The sequence below is a fragment of the Otolemur garnettii genome, unplaced genomic scaffold, assembly GCF_000181295.1.
Source record: "Otolemur garnettii isolate 467f Iridium unplaced genomic scaffold, OtoGar3 scaffold00173, whole genome shotgun sequence".
In the NCBI taxonomy this organism is placed as follows: Eukaryota; Metazoa; Chordata; class Mammalia; order Primates; family Galagidae; genus Otolemur; species Otolemur garnettii.
Window position 1 is genome coordinate 1,258,444 of NW_003852568.1, and position 22,019 is coordinate 1,280,462.

General features: G+C 56.6%; 1 protein-coding gene across 1 annotated transcript in view; it reads left to right on the top strand.

The window, feature by feature from the left end:
• The first annotated feature begins 5 nt into the window (after window positions 1-5).
• HS6ST1 (heparan sulfate 6-O-sulfotransferase 1) overlaps window positions 6-22,019 on the top strand; it is a 45,864-nt gene continuing 23,850 nt past the window's right edge. Inside the window, exon 1 of the mRNA XM_003800326.3 lies at window positions 6-532. Within this exon, the coding sequence (XP_003800374.1) occupies window positions 6-532 (527 nt within the window). The remainder of the gene's footprint in view (window positions 533-22,019) is intronic.

Genomic DNA, 22,019 nt, shown 5'->3' on the forward strand with positions numbered 1-22,019 from the left:
GACACATGCGGCGGCGGCGCGCCGGCGGCAGGACCATGGTTGAGCACGCCAGCAAGTTCGTGCTGGTGGTGGCGGGCTCGGTGTGCTTCATGCTCATCCTGTACCAGTACGCGGGCCCGGGGCTGAGCCTGGGCGCGCCCGGCGGCCGCGCGCCGCCCGACGACCTGGACCTCTTCCCCACGCCTGACCCGCACTACGAGAAAAAGTACTACTTCCCGGTGCGCGAACTGGAGCGCTCGCTGCACTTCGACATGAAGGGTGACGACGTGATCGTTTTCCTGCACATCCAGAAGACAGGAGGCACCACCTTTGGCCGCCACCTCGTGCAGAACGTTCGCCTCGAGGTGCCCTGCGACTGCCGGCCAGGCCAAAAGAAGTGCACCTGCTACCGGCCCAACCGCCGCGAGACCTGGCTCTTCTCCCGCTTCTCCACTGGCTGGAGCTGCGGGCTGCACGCCGACTGGACCGAGCTCACCAACTGCGTGCCCGGCGTGCTAGATCGCCGCGACCCCGCCGCGCTGCGCACCCCCAGGTGAGCGCCCACCTCGGGGGGAGCGCCGTCGGGGCCGGGTGGCCAAATCCTTTCGCGCACTCATGTCCCGGAGTCTGGCCATGTCCCCCTCGGGTTGCGCTGGGCCGGTTCTGCTCCCACCACCCTATTCCCGCCCCCATCTCCTGCCCTCTTGGGGCTCTCAGTCGCTGTGGCTTCTACATAGACCTGCCGTGCGCCTCTGTTTTTTCTGGCCGGCTTTCACCCCTGCTCTCTGACTTCGCTCTCACCTTGATTCTCTGCCCCACCACCACTGGCGTGGCCGCTCAGTGCTTGGGTTTTCTCCTGGGCCACCTCATCTGCTGTGCGCCCTGAGATCTGGCCCGCCGGGACCAAGATCTGGGCTGATCCTGAGCTGCCTCATGCGTCCGTAGGCAGGGACGTGGGTTCCTGGGTTTGTATGTCGCTCACCTGGAGTGCGTGCTTCCCACCATGCTCCAGTAACAACAGCGGAAGGAGAGTAGTGAGATGCCTCCCTCTCTGCACCTGTGGTGCTCCAGCCCTGTGGTACCTGTCAGCCTGCCTTGGGGGCAGGGGAGGAGTTGCCAGGGAAGGGGTTTGGCTCTGTCTGCCTGTGTGTGCAGGTAGAAAGAACAAAGGCCCTGTGTGACCTGGGGCTGGGGGCAGGGAGGAGGCAGGGCTGCTGTCCTCCCCTGTGGGCCTATCAGCAGAACCCTTTCAGATATAAGCTTGCTTTGAAAGAGGAACAAAAGCTGTGGATTGGGCTACCTCCCCCAGGAAGCTACCAGCCAGGTGGGGGTAGCTGAGCTGGTGGAGGGCACCTGTGCAGCCAGACACCTTCCCTGGGGGTTCCCCATGCCCCCCCACCCCCCAGTCTGTGGGGCTCAGGAGCACAGAGCTTACTTGTGTGTGGCCACCCACAAGGAAGGGGTGGCAGGGCAGCTCTCCTGGGAAGCGATTTGTAGCAGATTTGGGCGCTGCCGGGCTCCCAGCAGTTAGACTTGGGATTGTTGTCCTGTTCCTCATGGTTTCTCCCACTCTGCGGGGCCTCCGCTGCTGAAGTCTGGGCTGAGCCGGCCGAGAGCAGGTCTCTTGCCTTTTGTTTTTCTTCCACATTTGCTTCTGGAGTGAATTTGCAGACAGGCTGGGATGGGCGAGTCTGGGCTGATGGAGGTGTGCTGGCTTGTACTCTCAGGACAGATAGGTGCTCGGGCGTGTGGGGAACCTCAGTTGTCCACCCACCCTGGGGCTGCATGGAGCCCACAGCACTGCTCCCTGCACAGCCCTTGGTCCTTGTCCCATGGTCTTTCTCAAGCTATCAGGAAATGGGATCTTAGAGCTGGGGGGAATCTGGGGGAAAGCTGCTCACTTTCCTTTGGCTGATCCGTCCCTCCTCCCCCCATGCACAGAGCAGCTCCCAGCCTGGGAGATGATGTTCTGGGTCCCTTTTAGGCCACGCTCCACACTTGGCAGCCACAGAGCTGCCTGTCTAGGGCCTTTGAAGCATTCCTTCCAGCCCAGCACTTGGTCTCTTTTGCACAAATGAACATTCCTACTGTAGGCCCTCCCCCAGTCCTCGTGGTCCAGCAACTCTGGGTTATAGTGAGTTGGGCCTAGGGACCAAAGCCATGCCCCCACCCAGCGCTCTGCCTACCAGGGCTGTAGACTCCCACAGCTGGGCACTCACTGACCCCAATAGGCCCAGGAGGGCACCTCCTTGCCTGCAGGGAGTGGGAATATCTACCAGAGGGGTTAGTCTGGGAGCCCCAGAGGGGAGTGTGCAGAACTTTGGGGCTGCAAGAGGTTGGAGCCTTTGACGTGAGCTTGCGTGGGAGAGCGCTTGCCTGCCCTGAGCGCTCAAGCCAGGCAGGTTTCTCTTCTGCAGCTCTGCCTCCTGTGGGTCCCCAGGGTGAAGGATCCTGGGCCTCCCTTCTTCAGTTTGTCCACCAGAGCAAGCGCCCCAGCCACCCTCACAGCCAAGAGTGGAAGGATGAGGTGAGGTTGACAGGCACAGGCATTGCACAAGGGAGGACCCAGCACCCCTGCCCAGGGAGCGTTGCGGGGCAGGAATGGAAAAGCCAGTTGCCTCCTGAGGAAGTGGGCACTAGCCCCTCAGCCAGGGAATTGCTAGCTCAGCAGCAAGCAGGCTGGGTTGAGGAGGGTCTTCCAGGGCCCTCAGGAGGCCCCTCTGCTACCCACTCTGGGAGTGAGCTATGCCACCAGGCAGGTGACAGCACCCCACCTCTTAAGTTGCTCCTCTCTCTCCCTCCCTTAATTTCTGTTCCAGGTATTAGGTAGATGGCTTTTCTAATGAGCTTCTTGGGAGGCCTGGGCACACTTGGCTTTGTGTGCTTACAGCCCAGCTGTGCCGCAGTCCATAAACTAAGGACTCCCCCAACTCTCCCTGCCCCCAGACATCCCACAGATAGGTATCATGTGTCACCCTATCTTGTCTTGCCTTGTGGTGTTTTCACTGCCCTCCATCCTGCCCTCCCCAGGACTTTGTGGGTGTTGGAGTGCCTGCCTGGGTGGTAAGCTGGGGAGGGGGTAGGCCTGGCTCTTTGAAGTCCTGAGGCCCTTGGAGACTGGAGCCCTGGTCCTCCTCCCCTGTCTGTCCTGCCTGCCTGCCCCAGGATGTGCTGACCTCTCCACCAAGCCCCTCCTGGCCCCCAGTGCCAGAGTCTATTGTATTTGGGGCCTGTGGAGAGAGGAGTACTCGCCACTGCACAGTGCCATCCTGGGCTGCTGTCAGCTAGGGGAACATCCTGGTGACAAATAGAGATGGACAGATAACCACATCTTCCTGGAATATAGTTTGGAACTTCTGGTGGCCATTAGGGCTCCCTGGCTTGTAGAGAAAAACAGGTGTGTGAACAGTGTTGGCAGGTCTCTGTCTGGTCCTGTGTCTACTGCAGGGCCTGCCTCACCTGCTGGCTTCTTACTTATAAGGCTGCCCAGGAAGGACAGCTTGCTGCTGGCCTTGGAGAGGTGTGACTTCCTGCAGGCAGCATCTAGGTGGCCTGCCATTACCAAAGGTAGCTCTCACACTCCGTTGTCACCTCAGAGGGTCTGGATGGTGTTCCTGGAACTAGAACATTCCTCCTGCCTGTTCCTGTCTGCCTGTTAGCAAAGCAAGAGGAGAAACAGTCAAAGTCTCGAGTGGGCTGCCTTGAAATCATACGAGCTTCATTGGGGACCACAGAGGGCATTTGGGGCCCAAGTGTGGCTTCTGGGCCACCTTGGCCGGAGTCCTGGGCTCAACCTATGTCCTCTCTGCAGCAGGGCCCCACTCCCAGCTTCTGGGACATTGCCCTGCAAAGTCTGGGCTTCCTTGCAGGAGGGATGGCACGCAGGAGGCTGCCATCTCTGCGTCACCACTGCACTGCCCCCTCAGTGCCTGTAGCCTGGTCTTTGACTGTGTGCCCTCCCCCTCTGTGATCCTGCATCTTCTCAAGCTCCCGAAACCTGCCTGGTGCTGAGTGCAGGCTGCCCCTTATCCAAAAGGCTACCCTCCTTCCCTGCTGACCTGCTGGCTCCTCACTTCGGTCCCCATTCAGAACCCCCTCCTCCAGGCTTTTTGTTCTTAAGCTTCTCACTTCCGTCCCCACTCAGAACCCCTTCCCTGGCTTTTTGGTTCCTAAGCTTCCCTGTTGCCTTAGGTGCCCCTAATTGTTCTCTTGTCTGCCACCCTGGCACCTCCAAGGTGCATTGGCACTGGCTGTGGTCCAATGCCAAGTGGGTGCTAAGTTGTCACGATTTCCTCCTGGTTCCACAGCTTGTCCAGGAGCTGCTCTGTCCCCCCCTTCCCTGTGTGTCAGGTTCACGGAGTCAGCCTCAAGTGTTGTGCTGTTTCCTGAAAACCTCAGGGGCTCCCAGTAGGCTGGACTGGGTGGCGAGTAGGCTTAGATCAGAGCATTTGTGAGACAACTGTTTCTGTGGCACATGATGATTCCCAACTTGCTTTCATAATCACTTTCTTCTTTGAGATCAAGGGACAAAACCCATATCCGCTGTGATGGGGACAGATGTTACCCAGAGCATGTGACTGGGGCCAATGCACAGGACTTGGGACTTGGCCGGGGTATACCACAGCCTGCGTTGCCTAGAGAGGCCTTTGGTGGAAACAGAAAGAAAATCTGAAGTCAGGATGTTCCAAATTAGGTTTTTGTAAAAAACAAAACAAAAGAACTCCTTTCCTTTTTATTTTAAAAGATAATGTAATAAGGCAGACTCAGTTCTCTGGTTTGTGCGATCACCTCTGCTCTGCCACTCAAGTTGTCGTCAAGACCAGAGGACATGCCAGGCCATGGCTTTGAGTCCTAGGCACATAAAATTCTCCACATGTGCCACATGCTATGGTGGGCTGGCCCTGCCCTGGGGCCTTTTTGTCTGGGTCCGAGAGCCCTTTTTCAGGGGACATTGTGCCACCCTAGGCCCTGGGGTCAGAGGGAGGGGCACACCTGGAATCTGTCCAGGTTTCTGCCTCAGTGGGAAGTTTGGCTGCCGAACTAGAGGAGTGGCCGGTAGTCAGTGGCCACATGGGGCTGGAGTCCCTCAATGTCCTGTAGGGAAGGAAGAGAAGGGGTCTGGTTTTACCGTCGCTATGGGAGCCCGTCTTTCCCTTTCAGGGCCCCCTTTTATCATTGTTACGATGAGCCTTTGGTAGACGAAGGGGAGGAAGGTGTGTGCACAGCAAAAAAAGAAAAATCATCCCATTCCTCATGCGTAGTTTTTCCACTACAGTTAAAGCTGTAGTATAAATTAGGTCATAAACGTTTTCTAATGTAGTAGAAACAGAGCTCCCCACACCGGGTGTGCCATCGCTGGCCGGGTGGCCGAGCAGGCAGGCTCCGGTCATGTGCCGTGAGGAGCACTGTGCCCCACGTCCCTGTGTGCAAACCTTCTGCCTGGCACTCGCTTCCTGGGAGTGGAATTTTTGAGTTGAATGCTTAGAATGTTTTAATGCTCTCAGTATAAATGTTAAATTACTTTCCAGAACACCTACACTTTGTATGTTCCCACCTGTGGTACTTGAGTGCCAATCTCAGTGGCACCCTCATTGGGTTTGAATCTCACTGTGGGTTTAAAAGAAGTTGGCTTGCTTAAATCAGCAAAAAGTGCCAGTCTGGTAGCTTTTACTGCAAACTCTTGCCCAACTACTGTGCCCTTGGGCCAACCCATTATTTAAGGGGGTTGGGAGCAGCCGTGTCCCAGTTACCCCAAATGTTTCCCACTTGCTCACAGATGGCTCATTTCACTGCTGCTGAGAGAGAGGTGCAGCTCCCAGGGGCCTGGGGTCCCAGCGAGGGAGGGAGGGGCAAACAAGGAGGCTCTTGTCCCCAAGCGCTCAGTGGATACCTGGAATGGGTTATCTCTTTTGGCCCTAAGCACCCCCATGAAGATTGGCCCCATTTTCCACACAAGGAAGTCACAGCCTAGAGAAGTTGGAGACTTTGTTAGAGTTGCTCAGCCTGGACAGGTAGGCACTGTCATTTGGACGTGTCTGTCTGCTCCACCCCTCCCAGATAGGAAAACTGTCCATGGGTGAAAGGATGCCGCTGGGTCTGACCAGTCGGATTCAGGACATGCGGCTTCATATGTAGACTAGGGTGACCAGATTTTAACGTCAGTAAGGCGGGACAACATGGCCGGGAGGGGGTGGCGGGGCAGGGCAGGGCCTGACAACAATGCAAACTTTGATAAGCAGTTCTCCATAATCACTTCTCAGCGATTTTTTGTTATTATTACAGGTTAACATTATAAAATTAACAAAAATAATATAAAACTCATATTCTGGCGAAATAGCCACATGGCAGCCGAAAACCGTATATTCCCTTCCTGTTCTCCCGCCCGTTCATACATTCTTTCCAAAAATCGGGATTTTTTTAAAACGCCGTGGGACGCGGGACGTCTGGTCACCCTAATGTAGGCCTGTGATGTTGGGTTTGCTGGAAACATCTGGCAGCCTTTGCCCAAGAGCAGCAAAGAAGAAATAGGACGTGTGCTCTCATCTGCGGAAAGGTAGTCGGGCTTGCTGAGAGGTGCTCCTAGTGCAGCCTGGCCAGCACCTTCCCCTGCCTCCCCTTATGATTGGGTTGTTCTCAGGGGTCCTCAGGGTCTAGAGCCACTGATGCCACTGCTGGCCCAGGGAGGACAGGCCAGGTAGGAGGCAGTACTGTGAGTGTGTGCAGGCACAGGAGGTCCAGCCCCGTCTTTCTGCCTGTGTCCGTTCTCTGCCTTAACAGAGTGCTAGAGCACAAGAAGGTGGGAAGCCTCTTCCCCATCCCCTCAGCTCTCTCTCTAAGTACCCACACCATCCCACTCAGGGTCTCACATTGAATTTCCCACGCCCGTGAAAGACCGCAGGGTGTCTCCAGGTCAGACCTCAACCACTGCAGAGGTAGCTTCAGACCCTTATCTGGTGATGGCATGCAGTGGGTTTGTGGGTTTGGAGAGGGAAGAAGCCTTGGGGAACAGGTACAGAGTGGGAGTGTTGGACGTCAGTCAGAGGAGGCCCCACGCTGGCAGGGGTGTGTGATTCAGACCATGCAGATGGGCAGGGGGCTCAGTCCATCTCCTGTCGAGATGGCCGCCAGGCACTTCTCCCTAACCACCCAGAATCTTGGGCAGCCTGCTCACCTTTTCCTTGAGGGCCCTACCTTGGCCCCACTTGCCAGCACTTGTAGGCAAGCTGACGTGTGTTTGCGAAACAGTTTTTATCTGTTCAAGCTCTTGTTCTTGCTTTTTCAGAAACTTAGTTGGCTTTTTTTCTTCCTATTAAGATTTTGTTGTCTGCTCTGGTTCTTTTGGGGTGGTGATTACATTATGCCGAAGAAAAAGCCTGAAGCCCCAGAAGGAGAGATGCTGCCCCCACCACACTGACAGGCCCTGGTGCAAACATGATGGCAGCAAGAGGTGTGGCCTGCAGACCTGAGGGGGTGGGGAAGCCTCCCCCACACACTGGCTTTTACAGGATGAGTAAGAGCATAGACAGGAAGTGGCTCTCTGGAACCACAGTTAGGTTTCAGACGTGTCACCTGAGACCCACAGTCATTCACAAAATCAGTAGAGGGCACTGGAAACAGATGGCACGAGTGGAGAGGGGCAGGCAGAGGCCCCTGGATGCAGGCCTGTCACTTTCTGACCGTGGGACCTGTGGTCTGAGCTCTGTTCCTCCCTTGGTAAAGTGCCCCCTTCCTGGCATGGGATTGTCCTGAGGGCCCAGCTTACAGGGGATGTCATTTTGGAAAACCATAGCATGGCTTGCACATACCCACTCACAAAATCCCAGACTGCCCAGCCCTGGGTGGACACCATTAAGGACACTCAGGGCCACTGAGTAGACCAAGCAGGGAGGCAGCGACTGGAGACCACACACATCCTCCCCCGGACTTGCTGTGTGGCTGGGGCTTGTTTTCCTTGTAGACGGAGCAAACAGCAGTGGGGCAGCTCCTGTCTCCCACAGAGGATCCCCAACCAGCTCTAGTGCTGCTGGAAGCTTTGCTAAGGATGCACCACACACTCACACTCACACATACACACACACACACACACCCCCCCAGCTCCCAGCCAGTGGGTGGCCTTTTCCTGTACCTCTGCTGCCCAGGGCTCCCTCCAGTGTGGCTGGACTGTTTGGAAGCCCCACCCAAGCCCTGACTGTTGGTCCCTTCATTCATTCACTTGGCCATGCAGCCTAGGGTCCCCAGGTCTCCAAGGCTGCCTGCGGAGAGTGACATAACCCCAAGTTCCACCAAACCCCTCTGTGTAAGACAGACCCCTGAGGCTCCATAGAGGGCAGGGAACCCAAGGACTGACCTGCCTGCTCAGGCCCTGGGGGAGCATTGGGATGGGGTTTCTCTGAAAAGCCTAGCTGGGAGTCCAAGGAGGAAAGAGGAACCCCCTGAATAGCCTCTCCTCCCTTGTGGCCCATGGACCCCAGTGAACATCCGAGCCCAGCGTCCTCATCTCTAAAATGGGGGTGTCATTCGGCCATTTGATTCTGTAGAGCAGCCGGTGATGTATTACCCATGACCTCTTGCGACCCACCTGCCATGTTCCCTGTGGCCCCAGATTGTGCTCCTGTGGGGGTGGCAGTTCCTCATCTGTACCCCGGGCTGTCAGCAGCTGTCCCGGGTGCCGTGCTGAGGCTGACCGCAGGGGCAGGGCTGCACGCAGGGCTTCTGCAAGGAGCGGCCCCGACGCCTGCACCTGGCCTGTCTTTGTGGCACACACGTGACCAGCACAGCTGCTTCATGTTGTTTACACGGCGATTGTTAAAGACCCAACAGGGGGACATCAGAGCAAGTCAGTAACTGTGTAGAAAGACAGTAACTGGAGAGATTGCAACTCTGGAGTTCATTGTTTTCAAAGCTGAAGCATCCACAGAGGTCAGTGGCCATGGGTGACCCACCCCATTGGGTCATGGGCAGCAGCTGGGCCAGTATCTCTCCTTGATGGGCCTCCTGGTGAGGGGGCTGGCCCAGTCTTTGTCCTTCAGCCTCCCTAGGAGGAGCTCTGCACTGGTCAGTTCTAGTGGCTCCTCAGTAGTGATGTCAGGTAGAGGTGTGACCATCAGAGCCCTAGAGTCAACCCAGTCTGGGTTCCAGCTCAGACCTGGCTCCCGCCTGGATAGTTAGGGAACACTTTAAGTCTTGTTTTCTTTCCCTGCCTTGTGGGGTGGTAGGAGGCCAAAGCCCAGCAGGAATCAGCTCAGTAAGGTCCACTCCATACTCCACAGCAAGTGGGGATGGAAGTTTCCATGGGCAGCCTGACAGCAAGGAGGGCTGGACGCCGGTCTGGAGGCACATAGCAACCAGGGAGAAAACAGCCCAAAGCGGATGGGAGAGCAGGAGCTAAAGGCAGGTAGAGGATGCAGAGCCAGGAAGCCCCGGGACCCTACTGGGGGCAGCAGCAGACCAAGGGAAAGGGCCCAGGTTGGAGCCAGGCCAGTTGGGCTCAGCTTGGCCCCTCACAAGCTCTGCAGCTTCTGTCCTAGGTCACCCTGGTGTAAAGTGGGCATGCTGACAGTGCCTGTCCAACCTGGGGAGGGGGTGGAGGAGGGGGGAGTGGTGCGGGAGGGGCTTGGAGTTGTCCTGCAGTTCTACTTGGGGCTCTTTTCTACAAGAGGCTAAAAAATGTCCCGTCTGTTTTGGGCACAGGGAAGGGGCTTCCAGAGCTAGCTGGGAAGTCAGCTCTTGTTCTCATTCTGCGAACTGGTCTGCTCAAGGCTATCAGAGAGCTTCCCTCAAAGCAGCTGACATCCTGGCAGTTCAGGTCCCCTTATCTGCGACATCCATAGTGTCATCACTGGCCTTCAGAGGTGACAGCCTGAGATGAGCCATGCTTTGGTTGCTGGAGTCTCTTCCTCACCCTGGGCTGTGGCCTTGGAACCTCCCACTGTCTTCCTATCTGTGCCCACTCAACAAAGGGGCATTGGTCCTGGGATTTCCAGAAAGCCCCTGCCATCTCTGGCCGGCAGCCCAGATATGGGGACAGTGCATGTCCGTCCTGGTCCGTCTGACCCACCTGTCCATCTGAGAACCTCAGTGCCCAGCCAAGAGGAGCTCCAGGGTGAGGGAGGAGCAGTGAGTGCCCTATGACACGCCCTACACAGAGGCCCCAGCTGGCTGTGTCTAAGGCTTTGTCTCTCCCTGAACCACCAATGGGGGGCTGAGCCAGGCTGCAGTCAGCCCCCACAGGGCAGCTGCAGGGTCTGACCCGGGAGCCTCACCAGGTTTCCTCTCTGTTCCCACGGCAGGCTCAGAGCTTGGCATAGGGCACAAGTGACGCACCCCACCCTACCTCCCCTCTGCCACCCCAGCATCACAGTACTGCAGCATGTTTTTGTGGGTGGGGGTATGGATTCCTTAAACATAAATTGTACTGCTTTGATGTTACTGACTTTCCAGAATGTATATCAAACTGTACTTAATCTTTTGCAACTCGCTGTTTTCACTCAGCCTTGTTTTTGAGATTTATTCCCCGTGGTCCATGACATGCATGTTTAATCCGTTGCCTGCTGGACTTTACATCAAGGTCGTCTAGATGTGTCTCTTCTTCCCCCTGCTTTGTTCTCATGCAGCTGTGAGGGGTGTTTCGCTGTGGCTGTTGCAGTCTGCAGGCGGCGATGGTGTTTGTATACAGTCCTTGTGTGTCCCTAGGAGAGGGTCAGAAGGTGGTCCAGCCTCAGTCCAGAGCGGCTCTCTCCCTGCTGTGCCTGCGGTTCTCCATTGTTTGGCCCTGCACACTGTCACTTTTGCTGGGCAAGTAGCCAGGAAATAGAACCCCAGTGGTCCCAGCACACAGTTCCCTGACGGCAAGAAGGGCATCTTAATTGTGTGTTTATTTGCCCCCAAGGTCTCTGCTGCTCACTTGCTCATTCTTTGGCCTATAGGGTTATTTGTTCTTTTCACAGGGGTTAAGGGTTCCTCAAAGGTTCTGGTAGCAAGTTCTAGGGGAGGGGGTGCTCAACAGGCCTCTCCTCCCATCCATCCTTCCCCTCTGCTGTGGGGCTGGGCCTGTGGCTTCCCAGCACCTGCACTGGTTAGGGCCAGCCCTACAGCACCATGTGCTTACTGACCCACAGGACCCTGCTGGAGGTGAGGGCTCAGCCAGTGACCTGGAAGACTGGATGGACAGATGGCCAACTGACCGGCCATCCTCCCTGCACCGTGGACAACCCCAGGGTCTCAGCAGTGCCCAGCATAGCAACTGCATAAGCTGAGCCCAAAGAGGCCTAATGGGTGAGCAGGTCCTCCTGCAGGGCCAGCTCACTGCCATCAGCCCTATTCATGGTGTCCCTGTGAGATGGTGTTGGATAGAAAGGATCCTGCACTAACACCAGAGCCAAAACCACACCATTCTGAAATGACAGGACCTCCTTCCCTTCCTGGTGGACGTCTGAGTGACTTTTCCCACAGTGAGGCCTGGTTGTATCACCCCCCAGCCTGGCCAAGGAGCTGGATGTCTGTGCCCTGTGTCTCAATCTCTCCTTCATGATAGCAGTGACACTGCTTGTCTGTGCCTCCAGACTGGTGTCCAGCCCTGCCCTCAGTCCCCAGCCCCTCAGCACCATCTGCTGCAGCCACACCCCAGGGCTGCCCTACAGTAAGTACCCCCCAGGAAAAGAGTAGGGAGGGGTGTGGCAGCACCCACATCATTGTAGCCTTGGAATGTATCCCCCTACATGCACGCACGTGGCCCCAGCCCCGTATGTGTAATGTTTGCTCCAAGACGATCCAAGCTGCCCCATCCCCACTAGTATGGAACGGAATAGCCAAAAATCACTCTCTGAGAATTTGGAAGCTCTTGCCATCACAGGGCTCTCAGGGGCAGATGTGGGCATGTGTCTGTGGCCCATGGCATCAGAGACAGCATCTTCCCTCTGAGTTTCAGCTTTAGAGGCTCATGTGTAAATATTTACCTCTCTGGAGGTTGGTGTCCTTGGGAAATAGGAGCCTGCAAGCATTGAGGTTTTGTGTTTGCGTCACCATGGCAAGAGGAGCACCGAGGGTCCCCTCCTGGAGCTGTGAGCTGGGGTTGCAAGACTATATTTTCTCTGGAATCCTGTTCACATTCTTCAGCAGAGAAAGCTTTGCAACAGTGGACCAAGGCCTCCAGCCAAACCACAGTGTGTGGAGGGAGGGCAGAGGGAAGGCGCAGACATGTGGGAGCACTGCTGGGAAACAGAGGCAGCAGTCCAGGAGCAGAGGGGACCCTCACTCCATGCCTAGAGCCCTCACTCAAGCCTCACCATCAGGGGCCTTGTTTAGCAGATGAGTAAACTGAGGTGCAGAGAGTCTAAATAACTTACCATTAGAGATCACCAGTGACGGAGCTGGGGTTCACATGCAAGTCTGTGGCTCCAGGCTCTCCTCTAACCCTCCCCAGTGACGATGGACAGGCAGCTCCCTGCTTAGAAGGAAGACCCAGGAGCCAACCAGAGCGTGAGACTCTTGCCTACCACACTGCCTGCTGGTGGTGGAGGACAGTGTGGCAGCTCAGTGGGTGGGCTTGCCAGGGAGCCCAGGAAAGTATGGAGATCCTGGGCCACACTCATCAGAGTCCAGCCGAATGCGTGGACGCCTGGCCAGAACAGCCAAGTCATTGGGTCTAACCTATCAGCTTCTCTGAGAGGGATGGGGGCAGGTGGATCCGGGAAGGCAGATGTTCTCCTAGGGAGTTTGGAGGTGTCTGAGGTCATCTGTTAGGAGGGGCCTTGCCCAGGCACAAGGCCAGGGAGATGGTGGGCTGCAGGGAGAGAATAGTTCTGGCCCTGCCTGGAGAACAAAGGCCTCAGCCGATCAGGCCCACACCCTTGCCACAGCCCCTTCCTTCCCACTCAGCCTGCTGCAGCCCCTGGGCACAGGCTGGAGGAGCTTAGTCCTGCTCCTGCCTCTGTTCCCTCCTGGCCCACGGGAAGGCAGGCAAGCAGGTCTGGGCAGTCGGCTTTGCTCATACAAGTCCAGACAGAGGGCTGCTGATGGCCAGCCTCCTGAACCCACAGAGACTTGGGGCCTCCCACGTCATGCTTTAGAACCACCAGGCACAGGCCTGTCGGGAAGCCGCGTCCTGTAGAGGTTTGTTCCTTTGCTTTTCGGGAAGCTGGGCTGGCAGCATGCCCAGTGGAGAACATCATTTGTACAAAGTAGACGGCGGTCAGGTTTCAGCCAAGTGGGTAGAAGGCAGGTAGTGGGACTGGTGGGGGCTGCTCCAGGGCAGGAGCAAACTTGGTTCTAAAGCATTTGGGCTGAAAGGGACCCAGGCAGGCAACAGGCCAGCTCAGACAGCAGAGGATGGAGACTCCCCAAGCAGGACAGCTCACTAGGCCTCAGAAGCCTAGAGAGTCTTTTTTCAGGCTTGGTCTGCAATGTGGGGCCTCCTCTCTCCCACAGACCCCTCACAGAGGCTGTGCAGCCAGTGCCGCAGACTCCCTCCCTCACTATAGCACCTGTCTGGAGGACCAGACCTTCCCACATGGCCCAATCCAAGTGGCCGTGGGTCTCCCCTGCTGGGAAGATGTGCCTTACTTGGTGCAGCATTAAACCATGGCTGGCTGAACAGACAGACATAACTGGTCACTGCATCCCCGACCAGGACAGAGGTGCAGCTGGACATGAAAGGGCAGCCCTGGGCTACAGACGGGATTGGCTCAGCATACCTTTGGCTCTGTCTCCTCCACTCTCATCATGGAAGCCATTCCAGGTCATCAGCCAGGCTCTGGAGTCTAGTTCAGTGGGTTGCCACGGAGCCAAGGGACAATGGCTTGCAGGTGTATGTGGGTGCCTGTACCCTGTGGGGCTGCCTGGCCAGCTGACACAGGGTCCTGAAGCCATCCCAGATACAGGAGAGGGAGCAGGTGGCCACTTCTGGGTGTCAGGAGATAACAGGGTACTGCAGAGTGGGTTCCTCTACTGACCCAGTGAGCCAGCACAGAGCAGTTGCCGCTGCCATGTGACACTGCTGCAAGTGCCCTGTTGAGATATGGTGTCTCTCTGGTGGCCTCTGGCCCGTAGGTGCCTCCAGAGCAGGATTCAGTTCGACTGCATTTGAATGGAATAGTGTGTGCATTGCTCCTCTCCTGTGAGGGGACTTGCAGGTGGAGGTCACAGCCAGCTGGCAGGACCAGGGTTTTCACTGGCCAGTCCAGGGTCTTTTTGGAGTCCTGCACTGATGTCTCTTGGCAAGGCAGCCCCCAAGGCTTTGAAGTCCATGGCAGCCCTTGTTCCCTCCTCCTGCCCCGTAGCCAAAGTGGACAGCTCTGCCCCATTCAGTGCTCTGCACATACATACTTGCAGCAGCAGTGGTTCTTGTCCTGCGGGGCCTCTTCTTACCAGGCCCCTCCCACATACCTTCTTTGTCCCAGGGAGCACCCAGTCCAGAGGGAGACAGGCTTCATGAGGGTCGTTGTCACCAGCAGTGTTTCCAGTGTGGCTGTATTAGGGTTCTCTGAGAGACAGAACCTACAGGACGTATATAAACAGATGAGAGGGGATTTATTAGGGGGATTGGCTCATGCGATTATGGATGCTGAGACTTCCCACAACCTGCCATCTGTGAGCTGGAGAGCAGGGGAGCCTGTGACATGGCTCATTCCAAGGCCACAGACCTGAGAACCTGATGCAAGTCTCAGAGTCCAAAGCCCAAGAACCTGGTGTTCTAATGTCCGGGGAAGGAGAAAAGGGTATTCCAGCTCCAGAAGAGAGAATGAGTTCCCTGCCCTCTGCCTTTTTGTTCTGTCCGGGCCCTCAAGCGATCAGAAAGTGCCGGCTCACATTGGTGAGGGTGGATCTTCATCTCCCAGTCCACTGATTCAAATGCCAGTCTCTTCCAGAAATACTTCACAGCCACACCCAGAAATAACGTTTTACCAGCCACCTGGGCATCCCTTAATCCAGTCAAGTTGCAATCTAAAATTAGCCAACACTGTGGCCCTGAGAGCTAGGACCTGAGGTGCCACGGCTGGTGGCCCAAACAGTGTAGCATTCTTCAAAGGGGATCTCTTCGGTTTATTTTTAGGCACCTGCCTGATGCTCCCTTCAGCGGGCAGGCTGAGTATCACAGAGCCAGACATTGGCAAAGCAGTCAGCAGGCGATAAACACTTGCCAGGTGGGCCAACTGGCCAGGTGTCCCCTCCACCACATATGCAGGAGCACCAGGCCCCAATGGGAGGGTGTGCAGGTTGGACGTGTTGACCGAAGGAGTCTATGTAGCCGCCTTCAGGGTCTTGTGGTTGCCCTGAATGGCAAGGTGGCTAGAGAAGGCAGAGTGGCACAGAGAGCCAGGCCCAGTAGAGCCTACCCCAGTGGGACTGGTATCAGGGAAGAGAGGCTGCCACCTTTGTTCCCATAACCTCCTCCTCCTGGGGGCTCCTACCTCCCTCCTCCCTGCCCCAGACCAGGCCCCGCCTCTTGTGTGCTTCCATCAGTCCCTGTGCATTTCTGCCATGGGTTCCTCTGGGCTCCTCCATCTCCAGAACAGGACTCAGTACCCCAAGATGTGTAAGAGCAAGATGAGGCCAGTGGAGCAGGTTGGGGGCCCTGAAGGCTTCGGAGGTTGGCAGGGTACAGGGCAGGGATGCCCAGGCACACCCAGACCTCTCCTCCTCGTGCTGCGCTGTGCTGCCCTGCAGTTTGCAGAGTGAGCGTGTGATGCAGGCGCCTGTGTGTCTCGAGCACAGAGCAGAGCCAGGCATAGGGAGTGTTTTGTCTAATTGGAGAGGTTGGCCCTGCTCCTGACCCACCTGGCAGCTGGGAGGCAGCTCCCAGAGTGGCAGCCTTTGCTGCAAGGTGGCCCGTGTGAGTACCACATGGCCTGGCCAGCCATCCAGTTGCCTTGGTCCTTAGGTAGCCGTAGCAGGGCTTGGTGTTTGCTATGCGTGCAGCCGCCCTCTCTGATATCAGATTGCTACTGAGAGTGGGTGACCTCTCCCACCTAGCCTACCCAGGAGAGGACATTGGTAGCCGGTGGCCACCTAGGTCACACAGAGAGGTGAAGATTGGGATAGCATTGCCTGGCTGCCAGGGCCCTGTGGCAAGTTTCCACCCAACCCCTTTGACAGGGTAGAGGGGGCCCTCCTTTCACAGACTTGGAGGGCCTGCTTTCCCAATGTCACTGGGAGATCCCTGCTTTACTCCTCAGCCACAGCTGTGGGGAATCCCAGAGCTCAGCCCTTGTCCATCTCTGGGGGGCTGGGCTGGAAGGAACCCCACACTGAGAGCAGGACGGAGCAGCTTAAAGGCAGGCTGGGGGGAGGCCCGGGTACCCAGAGGCCCTGGGAGGGAGGCTGTGTGCTAATGCCCCCCCCCCAGGACCCCCATGGCCGTGTGTGCAGCCCCTGCTGGGGCAGGCAGCCTGGACCCGCCTTTCTCCAAGGGGAAGAGGGAGAATCTCAGCGTTGTGCACAATTTTGTACTAGACCTGGAAACTATTAAAATTTCCCAGATATTTACTTTCATTTTCTTCCTACTATAACAGTCCATGTGCTGATTTTAGAGCTTGTTCTCAAGAGCTCCACTGTGTGGAGCGGCCCGTCCCCACCCTCAGGGCTGCTCTGTGGCATTATGTAATTTTTTTCCTTTCCTGCTGTTTTGAGGTCAGAGCTGACCTGCTCCCAGCTAGTACCTGTGGCCACATGGCAGTAGGCACTTCTTCACCTCTCTTCCTAGTCCTGCCCAGCGAGGCCTTGGCTGACTTGGGTGACATTTCCCAGCACGTCTGTCAGCCTGCCCTGTGTTTGGGGCATCCTTTCTCGAGAGCATCAGGAGTGTGGAGTGTCCTGGCTCCCTGCAGCTCCCTACCTAGGCTACCTCCAACTGCATGTCCTGTCCCTGAGTATCAGGTGGCAGGTGGTTAGTCCTCAGCCCCATGAGAGCCTGGCGGTTCTTCTTAGGCAGGTGGCAGGTAGGACGTGTGTGGGGCAGGCTTCCAGGCTGTGGTCCATCAGAGTCCAGAGAGCTATGTGGTCAGCACCAGCCAGTGATTCCTGGGGCCTCAAGCATCCTCCCATAACTATGCCTCTCTGAGGCCCACTTAGGGGCCAGCACCAGCTTGGAGGGCAAGGCCTAGCCAGTAGCCACACACACAGGCTCTGCCCTGTGGTCCTGACCACAGCGCCCAGTGACACCCCCTTTGTGGGGTGTTTCTGAGGGGTAGAGCTGGCTTTTGCTGGGAGGTGGGAGTGTCTTCTGATTGGAGACTGATTTTATTCTAGGGGAGAATCATGGGGCACCTTGGAGAGCCCTGCTCTCTTCCTTTCCTCCTCTCAGGCTGAGCCGGGCCTCTGGGAGCTGCTCCCATGGGGAGATGGAGGCCAGTGTGGGGTCTGCCCGTCAGTTGTATGGTCCATACAGGCTGGTAGAGGGGAGGGCCACAGAGCCCCAGGGCCACACAAGGCCACGGTGTCCGTGAGTGCCCAGCGACCCCACCCTGCTGGCCACAGGAGACCCTACACATGTATGCCCTTGAGGGTGAGAGGCTCCGGAGGCTGGCGGGGCTGCACAGGGCCCCCCTCCTGTCACACACATACCCACTCATACTCACTTGCAGGCTCCCAGCAGCAGTGACTCAGAAACATTCTGGAACGAGAACTCCTTTTTTCCTTACAAGTGGCTGGCACTTTGGGACATTTCCTCCCATTTCACATTCCTGCACATTCGTCCCCTGTAAGAACGGAGCAATTTTCCACTTGGTGGCCGGCCACTCCTCCATCCCCAGGCTGTAGAAGCCCTCACAGTGGGGCCAGGATATCAGAGGAAATGTGCTTCCATAGAAAATCTGCTGTCACTGCAAAAGAGGGAGGGCAGCCTATAGCTGTGTGGGCCCTGGGGACCCCTGCCCTGCAAACGGGGGTGATCAGACAGAGCTTAAGGCCCTGCACATGGTAGCTGTCCCAGGGGCCTTACGGAGAGGTTGCTCAGGCTAGGATCTGTGGGTCATTTGGAAGGCTATCCCTGGGGGTGTGCAGCAGGTACCCAGACTGCTCAGGCAGCTGTCCTTCCTGGGGCCTGGCTGTCGACACAAACTAACTTCCAGTTCCCCCTCCCTATCAAATCCAGTGTCCTAAAGATTTTCTCCTGATGTTCTGAGAGTTTTACCGTTCTAGCCTATGGATAGGTTGTCATACATTGTCAAACATTGTCATTGCTTGGGGTTAATTTTTGTATGTAATGTTAGATAAGGGTCCGATGTCATTCTTTTGCATGTGGAGATCCATTTTTCCCAGCCCCATTTGTTGAAAAGTCTGTCCCTGCTCCATTGAATGATCAGGGCGCACACACTGAGTCCATCACAGTGCCCTTTATCGCGTTGAGGTAGTTTCCTTTCATTCTTATTTGTTGTTGTTTTTTTAATTTTGTCAAATGATTTTTCTACGTGAGTTGAGATGATCACATGGGTTTCTCCTTCACTCTGTTAGTGTGGTCTGTCACGTTGATTGATTGTCATACGGTCAGCGCTCCGTGCATCCCAGGGGTAACGGCATGTAGTGGTCATGATATGTAGTTCTTTGAACATGCTATTCAATTCCATTTTCAAGCATTCTATTAAGCACATATGTATCAGGATTCATAGAGATACTGAGTATGTAGCTCTTGAAGCATTCTGGGCTTTGGTAAGAGATTAATGCTTTCTCATAAAATGAGTTAGGAAGTGTCCCTCTGCGTCAGTGTTTAGAAGAGTTTGGGAAGGATTAGCGTTAGTTCTGGGATGTGCTGGAAGTCTAGCCACAGCCTTACAGTCAAGAACTGCCTTGTGCTCCCAGGGGAAGGCTTCCACCTGGCGAAGCCTGTCTCCTCGACTGAATGGAAAGGAATAGTGTCTCCTACCCTGGAGTGGGGTGGGGACCACACGAGCCAGTAGGTATGAGTGTGGCTGTCAGAGGGGAGGCACCAGGGATGCTGACTGTGCCATCAGCCACTGTCATCACAGTAGTTTCAGCAGCTCCATCTGTCCTGCAGAGGAGGGACCTGGGGCTCAGAGGGCATTGGATCTGCCCAGGGGGATTCAGGCGATGGTGCCTTGCTGACCACAACCAGACCCCTCTGGCCTCAGATGCCTGCATTCCCACCTCACCACAGAAGAAAATCAGGATGGGAGAAATGGGCTAGAGGAGAGGCGGGGGTCACAGTCTGCTGAGCCTTGGAGCTGGGTTTCATGGCAACCACCTTCTGTATTTTCATGATTTCTCCTGGAGCCCACTGGGGAAGCCAGGGCTGTGTCCACAGAGAATCAATGCAGATGTCTCTGAAGGAGGGAGAGGGCAGTGCCCCTGCCCACAAGGAGGTATAGAGTTTAAGCTCACCAGCTTTGGAACCCAGGAATGGTGGTGTCACTGTGAACCTGTGTCCCTAAGGTGGGCTCAGCGTAGACCCCCAACCTGGGGCCAGGCCATACCCCCATGAGGTCCAGTAGGGCTGGCTCAGCTTCTGCCCAGCTCATGGTCATTCTGTGGGTGGGGGACAACCAACCACAGGACTGCCTGGGCCCGTCCCCTCAGCATTCACTTTCCAGGCTAGTTGTCATTCCACCCTTACTCAGCCCAGGGGCATCCGACACAGGTGCTCAGATGTGACTGTGACGGGCCTTGCCTTTATGTTGGTGCAGTGAAGTGTAGGAATGTGTGGCAGGGGCACAGACCCCACTCTCACAGCCCCAGGACCGTGGACTTGTAGCCATGGCTCAGGAGGCTCCTGGGCCTGGGGCTGTGATAGACTTTGTGCTCCTATCTTGGAAGGCATATGGGGTGTCAATGGCCCAGCAGGTAGCTGGGGTCTCCACAGCCCGGTGTCTTCCTGCTTCCTGTGGTCTAGCACTCAGCAGGGGGTCCAGGGCAGGTGTGTAGGTGGAGCCTCTGAGGCCTGGAGGCCACCAGTCCTTTGACAAACCCCCCAGACTGGGTTCGGGCTACACTTTCTGTTCCCTGTTGAAAGAAGCTTTGGAAACATGTTCCTCCTCCTTATGAGAACCTGGGGGCCCTGGGCCACATGTGCAAAGACAGCACCTGCCGGAAGGGAATGTGGTAGGTGGGCTGGTGTCTTCTCCTTCAGGCCCCCCTGGGGGCCCCCTTCATACCCTATCCCACCTCACTTGGCAGGTGGCTGCAGGAAGCAAGGAGGGTCTCTCCAGAGTCCCTTGTGGCTGCAAGCTGCTACTGCTCTCCCTTCAGCCCCAGAGGCCCCCTCCCCTCTGGGTGGAAGAGCCATGCTCTCTGAGAAATCCGGAGCCAGCCCATTGTTTGCACAAGGAAAGTATCCATTGTGTGGTGACAGCCACCACAGTTATCACCACTGACTTGTCTTATGCATGTGATTTTAGGAGCAGCTGTCAATCATTGTTGGTTAGTCACCTTCATTCCAAGCCTCAAAGCCTTAGCTGTTCCCTGAGTCCTTGCTCTGCCCCAGCTCCATGCTGGCCTGGGAGGCAGCTAGTAGGGACCCAGCGTGGAGGGGAGCTAAGCTGGCAGCAGCTCTGCCAGACACAAGAGACAGAGACCCACCCTACACTGTATTCCCCTCTTGTCTGGGCCGGAGGCTCCTGCACACTGATTAACTCACAGACTGGGAGACAAGGGTCCTACACAGCTGCCCAAGGGTGGTCTCCAGGGCACTTTTGCAGCCAGAGTGGGAACAAGGCTGGGGAGAGCACTGGGCCAGATGGGGGAGACCAGGATGGGCTCAGCCCCAGGCACTCTTGCCCCAGGGCCTGACAAGCAAAAATAAGGGTCCCCTTAATGCCCCAGGTGATGGTATGCATCCTTCAGAACAAGTAGAGTTGAGTGGGACATCTGTGACACAGGCTGGGACCTTAGTTCCGAAAGGGAAAGAGGCCTTGGGTATGCCCCCTTCCCTTCTAGAGCCCCTCAGAAGTGCTAAGAGAGCCTCAGCCAGGGCAGCCTCTCTGCAGCTGTGCCAGGCCAGGGTGGAGGGAGTCAGCATAAGGGTGGCTCCTGTGGACTCACTCTGACACTTAATGGGCCGGGCCCACCAGTAAGTAGTGCCACAGCCTTGCCTGCCCTAAAGTGTAAGGAGACCGATGTTTCCAGGTGGTGACTTGAGGGAAAGTGTGTATGTCTGGAGTGAGAGACACTGGGGCCTGCCCTGCCAAGGCTCTGCTAACACCGACTTTTTTTGCAAAGCAGGGTCCCAGTGCTCCTGGGTGTGAGGGGGAACTTACCCTTCTCCAGTAGGAGCGAGTCTCAAACCCCAGATTGTTTTAGTGTCCAGGCCGGTGTGAGGAGGTGTCTGGTGGACACCTGGGCCAGGAGCCCAGCCTCAGGTAGAGCAGGCCAGACAGCCCTAGACCTCGTCCAAGCCAGTGTCCTTCCAGGCTTGGGCAGCCTGGGATGGTGTTCTCTCTTCCCCACCTTCACCCGGTGATTCCTGTGGCACTGGATGGGCATAGAGCTGGGTAGGACCAAGAACCCCATGGTGTAACCCCATGGTGTTCTTGCCAGGCCCTGCCCACTGGTGTCCTCGCCTGGCCCTGCACCCGGTCAGCCTACTGCCCTGTGCAGCTTCTCTTGCTGGCTCCCTCCAACCTCTGGGAAAGCCCAGGCTCTTCTTCCCACATTCAGGGCCTTCTCCTGGGCCAGACCTCCCCAAGCAGCCACCCTGGGAGGGAGGAGTTTGATGGGAGTTCATGAGGAGTGTGAGTTCTGAAGACCCTGCCAACCATGAACAAGGAGGAAACCGGACAGAAGGAAAGGAGGGTGAGAACCTCTTACGGGGAAGTGAGCTCGCTTGGGCGGAAGTCCCTGCGTGTGGACATCCTGCAGGCTGCAAGCCCAAGGCCCTGGCAGAGGTGTTGGCACATGTCCTCATTAGGTTGCCTCCCTGAGCTCTATCCAGGGCCTCCTAACAGAAGAAGGGGTCACGTCACAGAAGGCAGCAAAACTGGTACCAGCAATGAGGAGCCTGAGGTTGGGAGGCCCTGCCCTGCACCCCACCTTTGTGTGTGCCCTCACAATGCCCTGCCTGCCCCAGCCATGCTGTCAGCCTCTGGAGACCCTGG